Raw genomic sequence first — 22,993 nt, 5'->3', positions numbered from 1 at the left:
CGCCGTCCACCCCACCCACCCAGCCAGCGCCGGCCGTAAGGCTCTCCAATGCCATCGCGGGCGCAGAGCCGGGCAGAGAGATGGGGAAACTTCACTCCAAGCACGGTGAGTTGAGTTGCAAAGTTGCGGCGGAGAAGGAAGGAAAGAAAGAAAGAAAGAAAGAAAGAGGGAGGGCAGGCGGTGCTGGGTGGGGGTGGGGAAAGCGGGGGTGGGTGGGTTCCCACGGCCGGACTGGGGACGGGACGTCGGGGAGATATGGGGCTGCAGGGGGGTGGGTGGGAGCTGAACAGCCCTGGAGAAGCTAAGCCACGCTTGGGGATCTAACCATCATTATTTTTCTTTTTTTCTTTTTTTTGGGGGTTCTTTTAACCCGCCCCTCCCTCTGCTTTTTGGCCTCCCCCCCGCCGGATCTCCGTTAGCTGCTGCTTGCAAACCTCGAGAGAACCCCGAAGGTAAGAGGGGCTGGCTGGGAGGGGTCTCTCTCTCTCTCTCGATTTCGGACCCTCCCAACTTTTCCCGGCCAGGGCTGGGAGCACGTCCGTCCCCACACCCCGAAGCGGCTACTGGGGACGGGGAGTGGGAGGAGAGGAAAGTTTGCCCGCCGCTTTCCCAGTGGGTGGCCGATCCCGGGCTGCTGCTGCCCGGTTTACACCCACCCCACCCCCCCACCGGGTGGAGGAAGGCTGCGGGACGGTGGTGGAGGGACCGCTTGAAGGGGGTGGGCGGGTAAGGGAGGAAAGGGGGCTCCCTCGCCCACTTCTCCCCCCCCCCGGGTTTTGCTCTGCTCCTCCAGGTGATAGCTTCGCCGTGAACGCCTCGCTGGCGCGGAAGGGGCTGGAGGAATGGTCGGTGAACCCCAAAAGCAACGGGGGCGACGGCGACTTGGGAATCCTGCAAGGCTGCCCCCACCGGGCGTTTGGCAAGTGCTCCGGTCCCAGGGTGAGTCTCGCCTTCCTCCGCCGTCCACCCCCCCCAGCTCTTCTTCGGCCGCTCCATCCGGGCTCGGGGTACAGCGGAGGAACCCCTTTGTCGCTTGGGAACGAAGGCTCGCGGGTGCCCGCTTGCAAATGGCTCGACCGGGTAGTCTTTAAGGCGCGTTGGGGAGGAAAGAAGAGGCGCTTTCTTCTCTCCCCCTTCCTTTCCCGGGGAGTGCGAGGGGGACACCTTGGGGGTTGGAATCTGAGGTGGGGGGGACCCAAGCCCGAATCAACATTACTTTTGCTGGGATTCCCAGGACTGGGAGTTACATCTTAACTGGTGCCCACCCTGTTTGTACACTCAACTGCTTCCAGTACCCTCCCGCCATGGGAACTACAGCTCCTATCATCCTAGACAGGGAAAGATGGTTTTTCTATGAGCTACTGCTCCTTATTAAAATCCGGTACCTTCCCACGATGGGAACTACAACTCCCATCATCCTAGACAGAGGAAGATGGTTTCATATGAGCTGTTGCTCCTTATTAAAGTTTGGTACCCTCCCACGATGGGAACTACAACTCCCATCATCTAGACAGAGGATGATGGTTTTCTATGAACTGCTGCTCCTTATTAAAGTCCGGTACCTTCCCATGATGGGAACTACAACTCCCATCATCCTAGATGGGAAGATTAATTCCTATGAGCTGCTGCTCCTTATTAAAGTTTGGTACCCTCCCATGATGGGAACTACAACTCCCATCATCCTAGACAGAGGATGATGGTTTTCTATGAACTGCTGCTCCTTATTAAAGTCCGGTACCTTCCCACGATGGGAACTACAACTCCCATCATCCTAGATGGGAAGATTAATTCCTATGAGCTGCTGCTCCTTATTAAAGTTTGGTGCCCTCCCACGATGGGAACTACAGCTCCCATCATCCTAGACAGGGGAAGATGGTTTCCTATGAACGGCTGCTCCTTGTTGACGTTCTCAACCCAGTGGCTTCCTAGGTTTTGTGAATTCAGTTCCCCTAGTCCCAGAGAATAAGATCCCTGGTCCAGGAGATCAGGATAGAAGGCATCTGGAGGGCTTCCAGGTTTTTTCCCTTGTTGTGTCTTGGTTGATGATGTCCCCTTCGCTCCTTCCCTTGCGGCTTGGCTGCCGAAAGGCTCTGGAACCTTCCGAGGGTTTTTTGGAGGTGGCCAGTTGCGTTGTCTTCTTTGGCCAGGACTTCTTGATGGGCCCCTGCAAAGGGGAAAGGAAAAGGAAGATGCCTCTTCTGATCTTCCAGATGTTGCGCTGAATCACTCATGGATCCGCTTGCTCTTGATTTGCTTGCTTGGTGTGAAGTGCGATGGAAACAATGATGGCTTGTAAACCGTGTTGAAGGCTGAGTTCCCACGAACGAGGGCAGCCGGTGGTTGAACCCGTAAGGCTGAGCTAAACGTGGCTTGTGAATGAAGCCCCCAGTTGAGGTACCCTTTCTTTTCCAGGAGCCTTTAGCTTCTTCTTTTTAGATGCTCTCCTCTGTTAGGTTCAAAAATAGAAGCAGACCTTCTCCGCTTACGATCCTTGTTGCTGACTGAGGCAGACGTTAAGTGAGTTTTGCTCTATTTTATGACGTCTTGGCACAGTGATTTTAAGCGAATCCATGAGGTTGTTAAGTTAGTCACACGGTTGTTAAGTGAATCTGAATTCCCCTTGGACTTTGCTTGTCAGAAGGTCACAAAAGGGGATTGCATATGTCTCCGGGACGTTGCAACCGTCATAAATATGAATCGGTTACCAGGCTGTCTGAATTTTGATCTCGGGACTAAGGGGATGCTGCTACAGTGGTTGTAAGTGTGGAAAATGGTCACAAGTCACTTCAGTGTTGTAGCTTCGAACAGTCACTCAATGGTCTGCTGTAAATTGAGGACTATCTGAATGCAGGATATAGTTCCCATCATTTCCAGTGACATGCTGGGTGAGGATGTCAAGAGTTTAATCCTACACAACAGTGGATATATCACGTTGGAGAAGGCCGGGGTAGTAGAACTGTTATCACAACAGTGCTAAAAAATTGCTCTTTCTACAAAACTGCAGTTAGGCTTGCCATAGGTTTTAAGTTCCTTGCTTTGATCCTACTAGAAGTTTTCAAAGTGCTTTGCAGCCGGGCTACTTCGTGAGTAAAATGTGCCAAAACGTGCCGTAAAAATACGACCCCCCCCCGATCCGGTATTTCTTTGAATCTCTCTCTTCCCCAATTTGCAAAAAAATATCAAATGTGTTTTCCTGAACATCTGGAATTTACTTGGCTTTTCCCCCCCTTCCCTCCCCGCTTCCAAGAGAGTTAGAAAAGAGAAGAAAGGATTAAAAAAAAAAGAAAAATTGGAGGCATCCTTGGACTCTGTCAAGATGGGGAAGCGGTTGCCATCCAGATGTTGCCAAAACTCCAGTTTCTGTCATCCATTTTTTTTTTTTTGGGATAGGCGGTTGCCTGGGACTGTTGGGAATTGAAGTTCATAAACATCTGCATGTTTCCCACCCTTGCTGTAAGGTTTTCCTGCGCATGCTTTTAAGAGAGAGTCTGCCGGCTTTTGGCGTAGTGAAAACAATGTTTTGTTTGTAGCCTGATAATTGAAGGGTTATAATTTGGTCTTGTCCCTGACTGAGATGCAAGGGGGGAGGGCTTTATTCTCTCCCCACCCCAGCCCTTAAAATGTGTGCATACATGACAAAATGGGGATTTTGAAGCAGCTTCAGAGATGTCCCTCAAAGTTTGGGGCTTTATATCTGTTTTTTTTTTTAAAAAAAAGAAGCTGATATTTATTATCTGCAACTGGAAGCCGTGGTCATCTGAAGACAGCTCTTACTAACACCCAGCACACCCCTGTGGTCCTGCATAAGAGATTCCCCTGGCATTTGAAATTTAAATGAAGCATATGCATGTATGAGTCTCTTGAGGGGAGGGGGCTAGTGACATTCCATGCCTTGTGATGTCATCATGCAAATGAGGCAAATTATGCAGATGGCCTCATTTACATGGCGCTGATGTCATCAGGCATACAATATGCAACTGCTTAGCTTAACTTCATTTGACCTTGTTGAGAGCTTAAATTACAGGTCGTTCAGTGACCGTTCAGAGTTATGACGGCATTGACAGAATGACATGCGGACAATTTTTCGTGGTTATGAGACCTATCCCCCCGCGATCAGGTGATCAAAATTCAGAGGCTTGGCAGCTGGTTCATACTTACGACCAGTGGTGGGATTCAGCCAGTTCGCACCACTTCGGGAGAACCGGTTGTTAACTTTCTCAGCAGTTTGGTGAACTGGTTGTTGGAAGAATTCATTAGGGCAGAGAACCGGTTGTTAAATTATTTGAATCCCACCACTGCTTACGACCCTTGCTGTGTCCCAAGGTCACGTGAACCCCTTTTGCCACCTTTGGACAAGCAAAATCAATAGATTTTTCTTTGATAACTTTAAAGATACTAGGAGCTATTCTGCAATATATGCAAAATTGCAGAGCTGTCACTTTCATCCAGACAATGTGGAAGTTTGGTTCTTTGCCAAACTATTCAGTTGCGGATTGTTTACGGAAGAGGCAGTGTGGCTTAGTAGTTTAAAAGGTGTTGGATTGGATCTGGGCAGATATTTTTGTATATCCATTTAGACTCCAGTGTAATAATTCCCTCAACACTGTCAAACTATTTACTAAGTCTGCACTACTATTAATCTTCTCATTGTTCTCATCACCCATCGCCTTCCACTTATGACTGTAACTTTGTTGCTTGTATCCTTATGATTTATAGGGATATTGATTGTTTCCTGACTGCTTATTTGTAGCCTATGACTATCATTAAGTGTTGTATCAGTGTTAAATTTGTACCCTATGACTATCATTGTTGTAAGTGTTGTATCTTGATGAAGGTATCTTTTCTTTTATGTACACCAAGAGCTTATGCACCAAGACAAATTCCTTGTGTGTCCAATCATACTTGGCCAATAAAAAATTCTATTCTATTCTATTCTATTCTATTCTATTCTATTCTATTCTATTCTATTCTATTCTATTCTATTCTATTCTATTCTATTCTATTCTATTCTATTCCTATTCCTATTCCTATTCCTATTCCTATTCCTATTCCTATTCCTATTCCTATTCCTATTCTAATCATAAAATTATTGTGCATCGTTTTATGCATATCTGGGAGGATTTTTCTTTCCTAAAACACCATGAGTTTATCTGAATAATCCTTGATTAGGATTTAGCTTTTAAAATTTCCGAGGCTTCCTCTTGTTTCTGTCCTCAGAAGCCTCTTGATGGCAGACCATATATTTCATAGGAGGAGTCAATGACTGGGTTCCATAACTCTCTTAAGGTGGTTAGTAAATTCATTCCATGTCCCAAAAGTGCTTTTCCCCCCGAGAGTTCAATTGTACTTTCTTGGTTTTCTTTGAAGACATTTCGCTTCTCATCCAAGAAGCTTCTTCAGTTCAGACGTTTCGCTTCTCATCCAAGGAAAATTCTTCAGTTTACAATTGGAGGAATGGGAAGAGAAGCAAAACATCTGCCAAGAAAAACAACTAAGTCCAGTTGCCGTTTGAAAAAACACCGTGGTTGGACAACCATGACCTGGATAACTCAGATTCTCCATAGACAATTAATCCAATGGTGTGTTTTTTTTGTGTGTGTGTGTGTGCATTTGTGTATGCATATGCCTTCACGTCACTATTCATTCCTGGCAGCTATCTGGGCTACTTCCCCTTGGCTGTCTGGCAAGGTTTTTCAGAAATGGTTTGCCATTGTCTTAGCTACCTAGAAAGGGATGCGGTGGTTCAGTGGCTAAGATGCTGAGCTTGTCGATCGAAAGGTCGGCAGTTCAGCGGTTCGAATCTCTAGTGCCGTGTAACAGGGTGAGCTCCCGTTCCTTGTCGCAGCTTCTGCCAACCTATCAGTTCGAGAGCACGTAAAAAATGCGAGTAGAAAAATAGGGACCACCTTTGGTGGGAAGGGAACAGCGTTCCGTGCGCCTTTGGCGTTGAGTCATGCCAGCCACATGACCACGGAGATGTCTTTGGACAGTGCTGACTCTTCGGCTTTGAAACGGAGATGAACACTGCCCCCTAGAGCTGGGAACGACTAGCACATATGTGCGAGGGGAACATTTACCTTTATGAAGCTACCTAGAGCTGACACAAAGTGACTGGCCCAAGGTCACCCAACTGGCTTTGCGCATTAGGCAGGGCTAGAATTCACAGTCTCCTGGTTTCTAACCTGCTGCCTTAACATTTTTTAAAAAAATTTGCATTTATATCCCGCCCTTCTCTGGGCGGCTTACACTATGTCAAGCAATAGTCTTCATCCATTTGTATATCATATACAAAGTCAACTTATTGCCCCCAACAATCTGGGTCCTCATTTTACCTACCTTATAAAGGATGGAAGGCTGAGTCAACCTTGGGCCTAGTGGGACTTGAACTTGGAGTAACTGCAAGCAGCTGCTGTTAATAACAGACTGTCTTACCAGTCTGAGCCACAGAGGCCCTAACATTTCACCTAACTGCCCCCGCAAAGGTGTTTTTTTAAAAGGCAACTGGCCTTTCCTGATATTTTTCCTTGAAAACATTTCACTTCTCATCCAAGAACTGAAAAAGCTTCTTGGACGAGAAGCGAAACGTTTTCAAGGAAAACAAATAACAAAGGAAGTCCAGCTGCCTTTTGGAAAAGCACCTTTGAGACAACCATGACGTGGATGATTGAGAATCTCCATAGACATTTAGCTGTGCAACAGAACTGAAGAAGCTTCTTGGATGAGAAGCGAAATGTCTTCATGAAAAAACAAAGCCCAGTTGCCTTTTGAAAATCTTTGGGACAAAAACGGGCCTGAATGATTGAGAATCTCCACAGACCTTTACACCATACGGTTTTTCCTCATCCAGGATTAGCGTAACATACTAAATAGGAGGCTGAGTTCTCACAGAGGTGACAAGCTTTTAAAAAAACCCCAAACCAAACCAAGATTAATTCCTATCAAAGCTTGACATGATGTTAATGGAGATGTTAGGACTTTATGGACCTGCTAAACTTGTTGAGCGAACCCAGCCTTTCACGTTAGTAGACATTCCACGTTGGGAATGTATTAATTTAATTCACTATCTCGAATTTCCCTAAGCAACCCTGGTGAGCGAATAAACCACGTGTTTGATTTTGTAACACGGTTCCTTCGTCATGATGGGAAACTAGGCCTCTGTGGTGGAGCAGGGTGACTCCAGCAATCTAGGGAAACCTCTGTGGTCATCTGTGATTTAAGTGGTTGATAAATTAAGGGACTTGCCGTATCTTGAAGAAATGGTATGTAATCTAAAAAAAAATTCCCAAATGCTTGAAGGCAGCCTCCTCAGCTTTTACAAAGTTTGTTACTGCTCTGTATTTCTCATTGAGACGGATGGAGAAATTCTTAAATGCCTGGCTGTTGAATGATGTTGACTGCAGACAGTCCATGATATACGACCACAAAATTTGAGCACAACATTTCTGTTGTTAAGTGCGGCTATGGTTAAGGGCAGGAGTGAAATGCTCCCTGTTCGGACTGGATCACCCAATCCGGTAGCGATGGCACCAGGTGGTTCGGAGACCCAGTAGCAACCCCCCCCCCGCCTCCCCCTGTCCGTGCCCAACTGAGCTGCACAATCATCAGAGTTTTTAAAAAAAACTTTTAAAAGCCTTTTTTCTACAACCTCTTTGGCTGAAAAAATGCTTTTAAAAGCCTCTGATGATCAGGCAACTCAGCTGGGATCGCCAGAGCCTTTTAAAAACATTTTTTTTACAACCTCTTCTTTGGCTTTTTTTTTTTACTTTTAAAAGCATTTTTTCGGCCGAAGAAAACATGCTTTTAAAAATAAAAAAACCCCAACCCTCTGATGATTGCGTGACTCAGCTGGGCGTGGGGAGAGGGCAGGGATTTTTGCTATCAGTTCTACCGGATCGGGCTATCCAGTCCAAACTGGGAGCATTTCACTCCTGGTTTGACACCCCTGGAGTAGACCAATGTGCCGGTGGTGTGTGTGTTTTTTTGTTTTTGTTTTTAAATATGGGTTAAGTTTATTGTTCAATTGCCTTTTCTGGTGTTTGAAGTTTCAGTCATACTGTGTGGATGGTATTAACTGAATGGGCCAAATAATCCAACATAAAACTGGATTCCATGGCAATTATTCTCAGAGGATAGTTCTGTGTGGCTACAAACCATAACCCTGTAGAAAGCAACCTGGCGTCTCTGTGCAATTTTTTTGTGCACTGGAGGTTCATTTGTCGCCAGGAGGGAGCTGTGTTGCAAAATTCGGCAGAGCTGAGTTTAAAGAGGCACCTGATGGAGCTGCTCAAGAAGAGGAGGAGGATCATCTGTCTTTTATTTGGGTCTGTTTTCTGGATTGCTCCTATCTGATGGGACTACAGTTTGGATCTTGGCAAGCCTACGGGAATGGCTCTTTTGTTTACTCCTTATTTCTAACGGAGAAGGAGATGCTTGTGAGAACAGACTGTAAACAGTAATAATTGAGATTGATTATGGGTGAGTCAGAAAGGCAAAATAAAGGCAACGTTCCTTTTGAATTGGACTGAATTCCTGGTGGCTTCACAGTCCACGTTTATGTAACTTCCTTGGCCGGTATGTGGAAGTAGGTTAATACTCCTTCGGTTTAGTTAATTTGGTAACTGCAAGGTGAATAGTCTTCAACTCCCAGAATGCCCCAGACAGCAGAATTGGGAATTGAAGTTCACCCATCCTAAAGTCCAGGGGTGGGCTTCAAAATTTTTAGCAAGGGGTTCCCTGCCCGGTTGCTGGATGGGCGTGGCCATGGTGGGCGTGGCTTGGTCGGCCTCCTATACCATGGTGGGGGGTGGTGTTTTTGCCCTTCTTAAGCTCCAGAGGCTTTCTTTGACAGCCCCAGGAGGGCAAAAACAGCCTCCTCAGGGTTCAGAAACCCTCTTCCCTAACTTCCAATAGGCCCGTTTTTCGCCCTCCCTGAGCCTCCACGCGCACCCTGCACTTACCCGAATCCAAAATGGGCCGCGTGGGGACTCCTGGGAGAGGTGAGGTGGGTGGGGTTGGGTGGGATGGGCGGAGCCAGCCAGGTGTGGGGTTTGGGGGGCTTTCTGAACTGCACAGAATCTTAGCTAGAGGTTCTCCCGAACCCCTGCAAACCCCCAGCAGCCCCACCCCTGCTAAAGTCGCCAAGATTGAGAAACATGATTTAGGAAGTCATTTCAATGCCCTGATTGGCCTCTAACTCTGATATTATTGATGGCTTACAATCCAGGTGTTAATCAGTTACAAACCTATATAGAGATCAGGTAAGGTTGGCTAAGTTTAGGAGCATTTTGGGTGTAAAGAAACCGATAAGAAGGGATATTTGGAACATAACTAGAGAGACATATGCAAGGGCCAAAGTCTGAAGAATCAGAATTGTAGAACAACAGAGATGGAAGGGACCTTGGAGGTCTTCTAGTCCAACCTTTTGCTCAAGCAGGAAACCCTATATCAGTGATGGCTAACCTTTTTGCCATCGCATGCCAAAAGTGGGGAGAGCAGGGGGGGGGTTGCACGTGTGTGTGCCCACACACATAATTCAATGTGCCCCCTGGCGCTCCCCCACTTTTGGCACGCGAAGGCCTGATGGGCCTGGTAGGGCTGTTTTTTGCCCTCACCCTCCGCAGGCTCCAGAGGCTTTCTTGGAGCCTGGGGAGGGCGAAAATAGCCTTCCCCACCCCCCGGAGGCCGGAAACAGCCCTTTCCTGACTTCCAGTGGGCCCGGAAGGCCTGAAAATCAGGTGGCCGGTAAGCACATGCACGCTGGAGCTCAGCTAGGGCAACGCCTGCGTGCCCACAGATATGGCTCCACCTGCCACTGGTGGCACTCGTGTCATAGGTTCACCATCACGGCCCTATACATTTCAGACAAATGGCTGTCCAATCTCTTCTTAAAGACTTCCAGTAATGGAATATCCTCAACTTCTGAAAGCAAGTCCTTCCACTGATTAATTATTCTAACTATCAGGAAATTTAGAATAACAAGAGTTGGAAGGTTTCCTGCTTAGGCAGGAAACCCTACACCACTTCAGACAAATGGTTATGCAACATCTTCTTTAGAAGTGTTACGTGTTGTAAGTGTCGTACCTTGATGAAGGTATCTTTTCTTTTATGTACACTGAGAGTGTATGCACCAAGACAAATTCCTTGGGTGTCCAATCACACTTGGCCAATAAAAAATTATCTTCTCTTCTCTTCTCTTCTCTTCTCTTCTCTTCTCTTCTCTTCTCAGAATTCTATTCTATTCTATTCTATTCTATTCTATTCTATTCTATTCTATTCTATTCTATTCTATTCTATTCCTTATGATTCTTGATGAAGGTATCTTTTCTTTTATGTACACTGAGAGTGTATGCACCAAGACAAATTCCTTGTGTGTCCAATCACACTTGGCCAATAAAAAATTCTGTTCTATTCTATTCTAAAATATTTCATATCTCATTATAGTTCTAAGTTGATTCTCTCCTTGATTAGTTCCCATCCATCAGCTCAGGCAAAAAAAAAAAAAAAGGAGGGGTAGGGAAAAAATCTGTATATTGTGTCCATTCCTGTCCACAAAGCTAAATGAGATGGCTAGATGGCCCTCGTGCCTACATTTGGGGTTCCTTGTCGTTTGATTGTATTGGGTAAATTCTAGAAATAGTGATCTAATCAGTAAACCATGGTTATTATAGCTGCGCTCACTTCATTTAGTTTCTCTCTCACTCTAATTTTAGAGAGTCACATCAAAGGAGGGGGTGGTGGTGGAAAATACATTCCTAATAAACCAAAATAAAAATGATCTTGGACATAACAGACGGCGCTCAACTATCATAGCTCTCCCCCTTCAATATCAAAGCAGCCTTCCTCTCTCTTTCTCTTAAAAAAAAAAAAAAGCCAACTTTTGGCCTGAGAGAAAAAACAACAACAACTGGAATTCTGGAAACCAAAACTGTTTGCTGAGGAGTCCATACCTAAAAAAAAAAGGACCCTTGGCTTCGTTTCATGTTTCATATCTAATCTTTGTGCCTGAGAGTGTGTCTGGCCGAAAATGGGATTTTCCTGTTTCAAGAGAGCCAAACGAAGGAACGGTGACCGCTTGCGAGAGCCAAGCGCCTCCGATGGCTTAAAGCCTCATCCTAAAATTTGCTTCTTCAGCAACCCAGAGGATGAGAAAGAAGTGCTGTTGCAGGCGTTTACTCTCAAGTTTTATTCCTGGAAAAGCTGCCTTTGTGTAGCTCCTGCCGCCGCCGTTGGAGAGCCGAGAGCTGCTTAAATAAGGTGGTGTTTGCCTTCCCAGAGATCTTAGGATGGCTTTTTTATGGGCTTTCTTTGAACTTGGCTTCGGAACGGAGGGGAGGAAGGGGAGAAGGAGGAGGAGGAGGGGTGGGGAGAGGGGAAAAAGAGAGAAGCCGGGAGGGGGGGGGGCCCGCTGGAGTATTGAAACTTTGTAAGGGGCTGACGCTGGTTTCAGAAGACGAGAAACATCCATGCGGCGATGATCTTTTAAAACAAAACAGAGCATTCACCGGGGCTACCTCCTGCCAGTGTAGCCACCGGCTTTTATAGAAATCTTGGAAAAGGGCACGGCTTAGGTTTCCTGCAAGAGTGCTTCAAAACCTGGTTGAAAAGTAAACTGCAGATGTTGTGGGGGGGGGGGCGGGGGGGGAACTCGTAGAGATTTCTTTCTTTCTTTCTTTCTTTCTTTTTGGTCTGGGTGGTTTATTTTCTTTCTTTTAAGGCACTGGCAAACGAGTCAGTTCCTGCTGCGGGAACCTGGGGTTCTGCTTTTCCTGGTTCTCGTGAAGCAGGAGGCCTTGAAAACTGAAGAGAGGCTGAAAAAGCAAACTCCGGATCACTCCCTGGCAGGAATGAGGCTCTTGTGACTCAAGTTGCTAGTCCATCGGGTCACTTTTAGTAGTGAGAGTGGCTAAAGGACAGCAGCCTGAAAAGTAGGAGACTCTGACTTCTTGTCCTGCCTTAGGCACGAAATCCAGCTGGGTGTCTTTGGGCCAGCCACCAGGAGATGAGGAGTTCTAGTCCCTTCTTAGGCATGAAAGCCAGCAGGGTGACTGGATCAGCCACCAGGAGATGGGGCATTCTAGTCCCTTCTTAGGCATGAAAGCCAGCAGGGTGACTTTGGGCCAGCCACTAGGAAATGTTGAGTTCTAGTCCCTTCTTAGGCACGAAAGCCAGCTGGGTAACTTTGGGCCAACCACCAGGAGATGGGGAGTTCAAGTCCCTTCTTAGCATGAAAGTCAGCTGGGTGACTTTGGGCCAGCCACTAGGAGGTGAGGAGTTCTAGTCCCTTCTTAGGCACGAAAGCCAGCTGGGTGACTTTCAACCAATCCATCTCTCTCAGCCTAACCCACCTTTTGTTAGGGGAAAATAGGAAGTAGTAGTATTGGATATATTCATTGCCTTGAATTATTTCTAGTTTTTAAAAATGATTACTCCCCCCCCACCCCTTGTGTTCATTTTGTCCCTGCCTGCTGAGCAGGAGAATGGCAGACTGGGCTTCTGAGTTCATGCAAGCTGCCTAAGTGGCTAGATACCACTGCCAAACCTCTGTAAGCTGCTTTCACTATGATGGGGATGAATCATGCTCTATTGGTTAAACATAGCAATAGCCCTTAGACTTGTATACTACTTCACAGTGCTTTACAGCCCTCTCTAAGCGTCTTGCTTAGAGCCTCTTGCTCTTAACCATCTGGGTCCTCATTTTACCGACCTCGGAAAGATGGAAGGCTGAGTCAACCTTGAGCCAGTTAGGATTGAACTCCTGGCAGTGAGCAGAGTCAGCCTGCAATACTACATTCTAATAGGGAGAGAGGTAGGGAGGGCAGGAGGAAGGAAGGAAGGAAGGAAGGAAGGAAGGAAGGAAGGAAGGAAGGAAGGAAGGAAGGCATAGACTTATATACCACTTCACAGTGCTTTTTAGCTCTCTCTAAGCGGTTTACAGAGTCAGCCTCTTGCCCCCAACAATCTGGGTCCTCATTTTACCCACCTCGGAAGGATGGAAGGCTGAGTCAACCTTGAGCCGGTGAGAATTGAACTGCTGCCAGTTGGCGGAGTTAGCCTGCAACACTGCATTCTAACCACTGCACCGCCACCTTGGCTTTTAAATGTACTGGAACATGCATGATCGCTTCCCCTGATCATGTGACAGTCAATAAACCTTGATGTCCTGCAGATGTTTTGAATGCCAGTTCTCACCAGTCCTGCAGCCAGCATTTCCAGGGGGCGAGGATGATGAAAGTTCTCATCCAGGCCAGGCTGTCTGTCCCTGACATAATAGACACGTTCTTGCAATTAAGGCGGGGCTTAATTTTTCCCCTGCCTGATTTACTTTGGCCCAGATTCCACCAATGGGGTAACACTGCATTTTCCATCACGTTAACACAACGCCATTATTTTTACTCAACCTCGCTTGCAAAAGTCAATTGGGAAGGGTTTGACGTCACCGCTAGGAAAGCCAGCCAACTTCCTCCAACTCTGATTGGCCAAGAGAATTCCAGAGCTGAATGTGCAAAAAAGTAGGAAGCACATGCAGCCTTGTTTTACCTGTGGCAGGAGTCTCAGGAGTTTTCAGAGCCTTGTTCCTGGATGTGATTTTTGTTTTTAATGTTAAAACTTGATGTTTGTGCTGCCTTCTGAAAGCTTTCTTTGTCATACCCAACAAGACAGACACAGACTTCAGAGGATAATTAGAACTGCAGAAAAAACAATGGCTACCAACCTGCCTTCCGTTGAGGACCTGTATACTTCATGAGTCAAAAAGAGGGCTGTGAAAATATTGACAGACCCCTCACATCCTGAACATAAACTGTTTCAACTCCTACCCTCAAAACGACACTACAGAGCACTGCACACCAGAACAACTAGACACAAGAACAGTTTTTTCCCGGAACGCCATCACTCTGCTAAACAAATAATTCCCTCAATGCTGTCAAACTAGTTACTAAATCTGCACTACTATTAATCTCATCGTTCCCATCACCCATCTCCTTCCACTTATGACTGTATGACTGTAACTTTGTTGCTTGTATCCTTATGATTTATGTTGATATTGATTGTTCCCTGATTGCTTATTTGTACCCTATGACTATCATTAAGTGTTAGAATTAATATACACATTAGAATTTTTGATGAATGTATCTTTTCTTTTATGTACACCAAGACAAATTCCTTGTGTGTCCAATCACACTTGGTCAATAAAGAATTCTATTCTATTCTATTCTATTCTATTCTATTCTATTCTATTCTATTCTATTCTATTCTATTCTATTCTATTCCAATCCTATCCAATCCTATCCTATCCTATCCTATCCTATCCTATCCTATCCTATCCTATCCTATCCTATCCTATCCTATCCTATTGTGTCTTTATCACGATGGCTATTTGAGTTTAAGGGATACATCAGAGCAGCATTTTCCACATTTGGTCATACTTGAAGATGTGTGGACTTCCACCTCCCAGAATTCCCCAGCGTGCATGCAGGCTGAGGAATTCTGAGAGCTGAAGTTTGCACAACTTTTAAGCAGACAAGCTTAGGAAACACTGCTTCAGAAGAGCCATCCTGTTTGCTCAGAATAAAGCAAATGGGACTTAGTGTCTTGCTGCTGGGAAAAATGGCCCCGGAATTCTCTATACTTTACTTTAAAACAGGAAATAAGGTTCTAGTCCTCATGGTGGCAAATTAAAAAGAATCGGCCTTTTGTTTTTACTTTAAGGTTAACAGAGGTTAGAAAGCAGAGCAGGAAAGGGCCTTTTGGGATAGTGGCATGGTCGGATTTTATTTTGCTTCTGGCTCCATCTCATCCTTTTTTAGGAGGTGTGTAGATTTCTCACCAATTTCCAGGAGGTACTGAGCAGGGGCATGTCCGGAATTTCACTAGGAAATGAAATGCCTCGGCGGTTCGCATCCTTCAATGGTGCATGACCTGCGAAGGCGCCATCCTTAAAAAAAAAAGGGGGGGGAGGGACGTCCGACCTTACCAATTCTAAGGAGACCCCCGTCTGTTGATGAAAACATTTACAGCAAGCCTGGAAATGAATTCCGTTTGATGCCTTTCAGGCCCCCTGCCCTAGCCTGGAGAGCTCAGAGACAGTTTATAACCAACTTAAGACTCTGTTGAAAATCTGAAGTGGGAAACTTTGTGTTCTGCCTTCCTTAAAGGGTGTGGGAGTGGTGGGGGTGGAAGAAAGAGCAAAAATCTCTTTTTACTGACATGCTGGACCCTTAAGTGTCCACACTTGACTCAGTGGTTGATCCTGGCTTGGAGAAACTAAGTTAGGAACACAGGTGCCATCCGGAATAGAAGCAGTATAGAATCAGTGGTGATTTTGTTTGAGGTAGTTTTGAAAACTCCTGTGATAGATAGATGATAGATAGATAGATAGATAGATAGATAGATAGATAGATAATCGATAGCTGATAGATAGATAGATAGATAGATAGATAGATAATTGATAGCTGATAGATAGATAGATAGATATAGATAGATAGATAATCAATAGCTGATAGATCGATAGATAATCAATAGCTGATAGATAGATAGATAATCGATAGCTGATAGATAAATAGATAGATAGATAGATAATCGATAGCTGATAGATATAGATAGATAATCAATAGCTGATAGATAGATAGATAGATAGATAGATAGATAGATAATAGCTGATAGATAGATAGATAGATGATAGATAGATAGATAGATAGACAGACAGACAGATAATAAACAGACAGACAGATGATAGAAATAGAAAAAGAAAGAAAGAAAGAAAGAAAGAAAGAAAGAAAGAAAGAAAGAAAGAAAGAAAGAAAAGAAAAGAAAAAGAATTCTTTATTGGCCAAGTGTGATTGGACACACAAGGAATTTGTCTTGGTGCATATGCTCTCGGTGTACATAAAGGAAAAGATACATTTGTCAAGAATCATAACATTTAATAATAGCCATAGGGAACAAATAAGCAATCAAATGTCTAGTTTCTGGCAATTCAACACCAAGCTCTTCTCCAAAGCACCTGAGGGCAGGACAAGAAGCAATGGGTGGAAACTGATCAAGGAGAGAAGCAACTTAGAACTAAGGAGAAATTTCCTGACGGTTAGAACAATTAATCAGTGGAACAACTTGCCTGCAGAAGTTGTGAATGCTCCAACACTGGAAGTTTTGAAGAAGAGGTTGGAGAACCATTTGTCTGAAGTGGTGTAGGGTTTCCTGCCTAAACAGGGGGTTGGACTAGAAGACCTCCAAGGTCCCTTCCAACTCTTTTATTCTGTTCTAACGCCAGTGTTTGTCTACCTGTGACAAAAATCAAGATAAAGACACCATGAATTTCTTCTAAATGGTTTCCCATGGCTCTCCTAGAGATAGAAAGTTTGTCAAATTAAAACCCAGTCCAGGCAAATCACAATTTGGCACAATTCACTTCTTTCAGTGATGTTGTAGCTTTGGATGGTTGCTAAATGAACCATTGTAAACCCAGAACTACCTATAACTAATGAATGTAACTGCCGGATAGGTGATGTTCACTGTCTTCATAAAAGTTTAACTTTTTTGGGCAAGGGGAAGGGTGAGTTCCCCCTAAGAAAGTGGAAGCTGTGGTTCGGAATACCGGCAGTCCTCATTGTACGACCATAACTGAGCCCCAGATTTATGTTACGAAATGAGTTTTGCCCCATTTTTACGAAGGGAGACATTTCTCTGGGTTTTGCCCCTGTGATGCTCCTTGCCACATTTCTTAAGCGAACCCCTGCAGTTGCTAAGTTAGTCACCTGGTTCTTAAGTGGCTAAGGCGTCCCCATTGACTTTGCTTGTCAGAAAGTCGCAAAAGTGGATCACATGACCCCGGGACACTGCAACCGTCATAAAAGTGAGTCAATCACCAAGTGTTCAAATCTTGGATCAGTGGGCCGCGGGAATGCCACAACAATTGTAAGTGTGAAAAACCTTTAATAGATTAACAGAGCTGGAAGGGACCTTATAGGTCATCTAGTCCAACCCGCCACCCCGCCCAAGCGGGAGACCCTACACCTTTTCTGACAAATGGCAGTCCAGTCTCTTCTTGAAAGCCTCCAGGGATGAAGCTTCCACAACTTCTGAAGGCAACTCCTGTTCCATCGGTTGATTGTTCTCACTGTCGGAAAATTCCTCCTTATTTCTAGATTGAATCTCTCCTTGTTCAGTTTCCATTCCTCATTCCTTGTCTGGCCTTCTGGTGCTTTGGAAAATAGTTTGACCCCTTCATCTCTGGGGCAGCCCCTCAAATATTGGAACATGGATATCCTGTCTCCCCTGGTCCTTCTCTTCACTAGACAGGTCACTAAACGATCATAAGTCACTTTTTTCGAGTGCCATTGTAACTTTGATTACTAACTGAACGGTTGTACGTCGAGGACAACCTATATTATTATTATTATTATTATTATTATTATTATTAATTGAATTTCTAGACCGCCCTTCTCCCGAAGGACTCAGGGCGGTGTACAGCCAGGCTAAAAACATACATAATATACAATATTAAAAACTAAATTAAGACACTTATTACACAATTGGCCGAAAAATTAAAATAATTAAAATCTAAAAAACCCCAATTTAAAATATAAATATAATTTAAAATTTAAAAACTAAACAATTTAAAAAAAAGTTTAAGCTAGCCCCACGCGAATAAACAAATATGTTTTCAATTCGCGGCAAAAGGTCCGAAGGTCAGGTATTTGGAGTAATCCAGGGGGAAGTTCATTCCAAAGAGTAGGAGCCCCCACAGAGAAGGATCTTCCCCTGGGGGCCGCCAGCCGACATTGTTTGGCGGACGGCACCCTGAGAAGTCCCTCTCTGTGAGAGCGCACGGGAGGTAACAGCAGGCGGCCCCATAAGTATATCCCTGGTGGTTAGGTTTCCTGCCTTGGGCTAACCACATTTTCTCCATATGTGGCCCAGTGGTGAAATCTGAACCAGTTTACTACGATTCGCTGGCTGCTGAACAGGTTGTAAAAAAAAATGCTTTTAAAAGTAAAATGCTCTGATGATCAGGCAGCTCAGCTGTGATCGTCAGAGACTTTTTTTTTTTAACTTTTTAAAAGCATTTCTTAAAAGAAGTGGCCAGCGGGCAAGCGACTGGGTGGGCATGGGCGGGGGCCCCAGGGATTTTTGCTACCGGTTCTCCGAACCACCCGCCGCCATCGCTACTGGATCGGCTGATCCGGTCCGAACCGGGAGCATTTCACCCCGATCTGAACCCATTTTAGCTCTGTGGATATTGCCACCAGCCTCTCTCTCTCTCTCTCTCTCTCTCTCTCTCTCTCTCTCTCTCTCTCTCTCTCTCACACACACACACACTCTCTCACTCTCTCTCTCTCTCTCTCTCACTCTTTCTGCATGCGCCTGTGTCTTATCGGTCCGAGAGAGGTTGTGTTTAAACCGCGGTAGCTCTGCCGGAGCATAATGTGTTTCTGAGCATCTCTGCACCGGCTTGTGAGGATTAGGGTGCCCGGAGGTTCCCATTAAAGCCTAACTCTTTAATTTCAAGATCTGTGGGAGGAAAACTCAGGCTCCAGTGTTTGATCTCCTGGGTGATGCTGCACGGGCCGTGAGGTACGGATTGCCACGATCAGCTTGGGAGGAATGAAGGGAGAACAAAGGGCCATCCTACAGGAGAAATGGGACCAGGGGAAATGTTATGGAGGTGCTTTCATCTACTGGGTGATGTGTGTTTCGGTGGAGGAAAACCTGCACACCGCCTTCTGCTTTTCTTATCTGCTAGGAGGGAGGTGGAGGTGGAGGGTACAGATAGATAGAGATTAACAGAGTTGGAAGGTACCTTGTAGGTCATCTAGTCCAATCCCCCTGCCCAAGAAGGAGACCCTACATCAGTGGTAGTCAACCTGGTCCCTACTGCCCGCTAGTGGGCATTCCAGCTTTCATGGTGGGCGGTAGGGGTTTTGTCCAATACTGAAGCACTTTCCTTCTTTTTTAATTTAATTGACTTTTTTAAAAAAAATTCATAGCATTATTTAAAAACTTTTTCATTAGGTTTTCATAAAATTCCCCATGACAATTTAAATTTCTGAAAATATACTATTTGTATTGCCCGCACATAAGTTAAGGCTAGGGCGTTGAGCTTGTCGATTGAAAGGTCGGCAGCTCAGCGGTTCGAATCCCTAGTGCTGCCATGTAACGGGGTGAGCTCCCGTTACTTGTCCCAGCTTCTGCCAACCTAGCAGTTTCGAAAGCACGTAAAAATGCAAGTAGAAAAAATAGGGACCACCTTTAGTGGGAAGGTAACAGCGTTCCGTGCGCCTTTGGTGTTGAGTCATGCCGGCCACATGACCACGGAGACGTCTTCACACAGCGCTGGCTCTTCGGCTTTTTTTTAAATTTGCATTTATATCCCGCCCTTCTCCGAAGACTCAGGGCGGCTTACACTATGTTAGCAATAGTCTTCATCCTATTTGTATATTTATATACAAAGTCAACTTATTGCCCCCAACAATCTGGGTCCTCATTTTACCTACCTTATAAAGGATGGAAGGCTGAGTCAACCTTGGGCCTGGTGGGACTAGAACCTGCAATAATTGCAGGCAGCTGTGTTAATAACAGACTGTCTTACCAGTCTGAGCCACAGAGGCTTTGAAACGGAGATGAGCACCGCCCGCTAGAGTCGGCAACGACTAGCACGTATGTGCAAGGGAAACCTTTACCTTTAAGTGAAACTAAATGGCGCTATAGTGTGACCGCAAAAGTCCCAGAATAGCTCGCGCATCTCCCCCCACACCAGCCAGCTGTAACAGACAAGCCGTCCCCCTCAAACCCAATCCATGATGCACGAGACGCATGCGCAGATGACGATACACTACGTATTACTGTGGAACTGATTGGCGGTTAGAAAATTTTACTACTAACAGAGATACAAAAGTGGGTGGTAGGTATAAAAAGGTTGACCCCTGCCCTACACCATTTCTGATAGATGGCAGTCCAATCTCTTCTTGAAAGCCTCCAGTGATGAAGCTCCCACAACTTCTGAAGGCAACTTCTGCTCCACGAGTAGATTGTTCTCACTGTCAGGAAATTTCTCCTTATTTCTCGGTTGAATCTCTCCAGCCAGCTGGGGAATTCTGGGAGTTGAAGTCCGCCAGACTTAAAGTTGCTAAGGTTGGAGACCCCTGCTGTAAAGGAATCCCTTGCCATTTTGAGATTCGGGCTCACAAAAAGCGTAGCATAAAGCCAAATGTGTGGGCTTTGCTTAATTCAGTCTGACTTCACTGTGTCTGGATTTAGGCTTTCAATCTTCTCTTTTGTCCCATGCGTGTGGATTCAGCATGGAGCACTGAAAGATGTCGTTTTTTGCATTGAGGCTAAATGAGCACGGAGTATCTTACCAAAGTTTATATCGGCTTGATTCGTATAGATGAACAACTCAAGGCTACTTTTAAAAGGCTAAAAAAATCTGTAGAGATTCTCAGTCGTCCATACAGGTCATGGTTATCCCAAAGGTGTTTTATTTTTTTCAGGAGGCAACTGGATTTTCTTGTTTTTTTTTCTTTTGAAGACGTTTCGCTTCTCATCCAAGAAGCTTTTTCAGCTCTGACTGGATGACAGGGAATGGAAGAATTGATATTCCTTGCAGACAGCTGGTCTCCTGTCTTCTTTTAGAAGGTCCTTGAAGCACGTGGAGGTTTATCTGTGTCCTCAGGGTCACCTGAGTAGCACTCCTGGTTCCTGTAGTCTGCAATTTTTTTCCCCTCTGGAAATCCATTTCTATTCCCACACCATTCAAAGGGTGTTCATCCCAAATTGTATAGCTAGAATCTCTGCAGAGATTCTCAGTCATCCATCCAGGTTATGGTTGTCCGGAAGGTGCTTTTATTTTATTTTTTCCAGGGAGTAACTGGACTTTCTTCTTTTTACTTTGAAGATGTTTCACTTCTCATCCAAGAAACTTCTTCAGCTCTGACAAGATAGTGGGATAGCCTTTGAACAGGACTGCCTTTTAAAAGGCTACTTTTAAGATCTTTTGAAGCCATCCTTTTCATTTACAAGGGACAGGATTATTTTTTTGTTTGTTTGTTTCGGATAGTTAGATTGCTAGATAGTCCCCCCCCCCCATCCTTTGAAGTTCAAGCTGCAGGGCAAATGTCTGAATGGGACCAAATTGCAGGGTTGTTTATCTGCTTTGTTTTAATCTTGCAATTTCACCGCATCATATGCACTTTGACTTTGCATATGACTGAACATAGGCGAGGACGTTTTTGGGGTATTTATTTCCATAACCCCCAAAATTTTAATCTTAGACTGTCTACTGTTGACCTCACCCCATTCCTAAGAGGTCTGTAAGAGGCGTGCATAAGAGCACCAGCGTGCCTACCGTCCCTGTCCTAATGTTCCCTTGAATTGTATTCATTTTATGTATTCAATTCATGCTTATACTTACAGATATTATCTAATAGGTACTCGACAAAATAAATAAATGAAAATAAATAAAATAAAAATGAAGTCAGTTTAAAAAGTAGGAGATCACCTGAAAGAAATTCTCAAGCAGAGCAAGAAGGACGCGCATTAAAAAAACACACACAAAAACCCAAGCCTCTTTCGTGGTGGAAGAAACTTTTTCAGAAACTGCAGGACAAAGTTGGAAACAGCCTTCCCTCTTTCATCTCTCTAGCAACCTGATAGCGAGTGGGGGACAGGGAGGGGAATCTGGGATGGACGCCAGATCCTGAGCAGATTTATATTGTGGCTTATCCTTTGAACATGCAGAAAGCTTGGAGTCTCTTCCCCACCCCCCCAAAGTCATGCCAGAGTTTCAGCATGGACAGGTGGTCCCATCAGGTCTTGAGATATGGTAGAACCTAGAAATTTGAAGGTCTCTACTGTTGATACTCTGTTGTCTCGTATTGTAAGAGGAGGTAATACGATGGTTTCTCCTACAGTCGGCCACCATTTAGCATGACGTCTGAAATAACTCAACGTGCTCTTATTCTTAATGATTTATCAGCTAGTTTTCATTCTCTAGAATGATTTTCTGGCTTGCACAGACTTAAGTGTTCTCCTAGATCCAGGAGTTTGGAAGGGGAGGTGTCACGGGTGTTCTTTGTTTTGAGTTTGGGGTGGCTCATCTTTTGAGGATGAAGAGGGGTATTGTTGGAAGTTACTCAATGGACCAGGCCACAGGTGATCTCGGAGCCAATGCGGTTCAAACGACCTATCCCCACACTTTCATGACTGTGTCCTGCCTGGACAATGTTTTGCTAACTTCAAAGGGCTTTGAAGGCTGTCTCTGAGCTTTTTTGTTCGGCTGGTGAACCGTGTGTGATTTGGTGGAGGTATGTGATGTTTTTCTTTAAACAGCCCTTGCCCTATGTGGAGATGAACTCTCACGCTCCAAAGTTTCTAAACACAAAGGTATAATGTAAGGTCAGGCTTTGTCCGCCTGGAAACTTTTTTTAAGAGAAAGGTTTATGATGCACTTCAAACAGAGGAACAGTTTATAAAGGGTAGAAATGGGTAGAAGAAGGATCTCTCTCTCCCCCCCCACACCTTTCTCCAAGCCCATCTTTTCATTCCCACCATGCTTAGAGAATTCTTAAGTTGGAGAGCGAAATGGACTTTCCTTTGCCAGCTATTCACAGATGGAACGGTTCATGTTTTGATTTAGTTTCTTTCATCGGGGTTTAAACTCCAGCTAGACTTTGTTTGGAGCAAATTATGGGCAGGGAAAGGGGGTAAGCTGGGAAAGTGGCGTGGCTTCTATTCTTCCGTTGGATTTGAACCGTCGAAGTTGGAATGAAACTCTGGTCTATGTTCAGTTGGGTTATCTGAATAGAATAGAATAGAATAGAATAGAATAGAATAGAATAGAATAGAATAGAATAGAATAGAATAGAGAATGGAGTGGAGTGGAGTGGAGTGAATAGAATAGGATAGGATAGGATAGAATAGAATAGAATAGAATAGAATAGAATAGAATAGATTGGATAACCATTTGTCTGAAATGGTATAAGGTTTGCACGGGGTTGGA

General features: G+C 44.9%; 1 protein-coding gene across 3 annotated transcripts in view; it reads left to right on the top strand.

The window, feature by feature from the left end:
* The first annotated feature begins 15 nt into the window (after positions 1-15).
* Positions 16-22,993, top strand: part of NKD1 (NKD inhibitor of WNT signaling pathway 1) — a 99,832-nt gene continuing 76,854 nt past the window's right edge. Inside the window, exons 1-3 of one of the 3 annotated variants that reach the window (XM_058154902.1) lie at positions 16-105; positions 420-452; positions 794-939. In XM_058154902.1, the coding sequence (XP_058010885.1) occupies positions 81-105; positions 420-452; positions 794-939 (204 nt within the window). In that variant the 5' untranslated portion in view covers positions 16-80. Of the gene's footprint in view, positions 106-419; positions 453-793; positions 940-1,879; positions 2,395-22,993 lie in introns of those variants that run through there. The other 2 variants (XM_058154903.1, XM_058154905.1) reach the window with 2 other exon arrangements.

The sequence above is a fragment of the Ahaetulla prasina genome, chromosome 12 (genome assembly GCF_028640845.1).
Source record: "Ahaetulla prasina isolate Xishuangbanna chromosome 12, ASM2864084v1, whole genome shotgun sequence".
NCBI classification, from domain to species: domain Eukaryota; kingdom Metazoa; phylum Chordata; class Lepidosauria; order Squamata; family Colubridae; genus Ahaetulla; species Ahaetulla prasina.
Note: the sequence above shows the minus strand (reverse complement) of the source record. Positions and strands in the feature narration are given on the sequence as shown.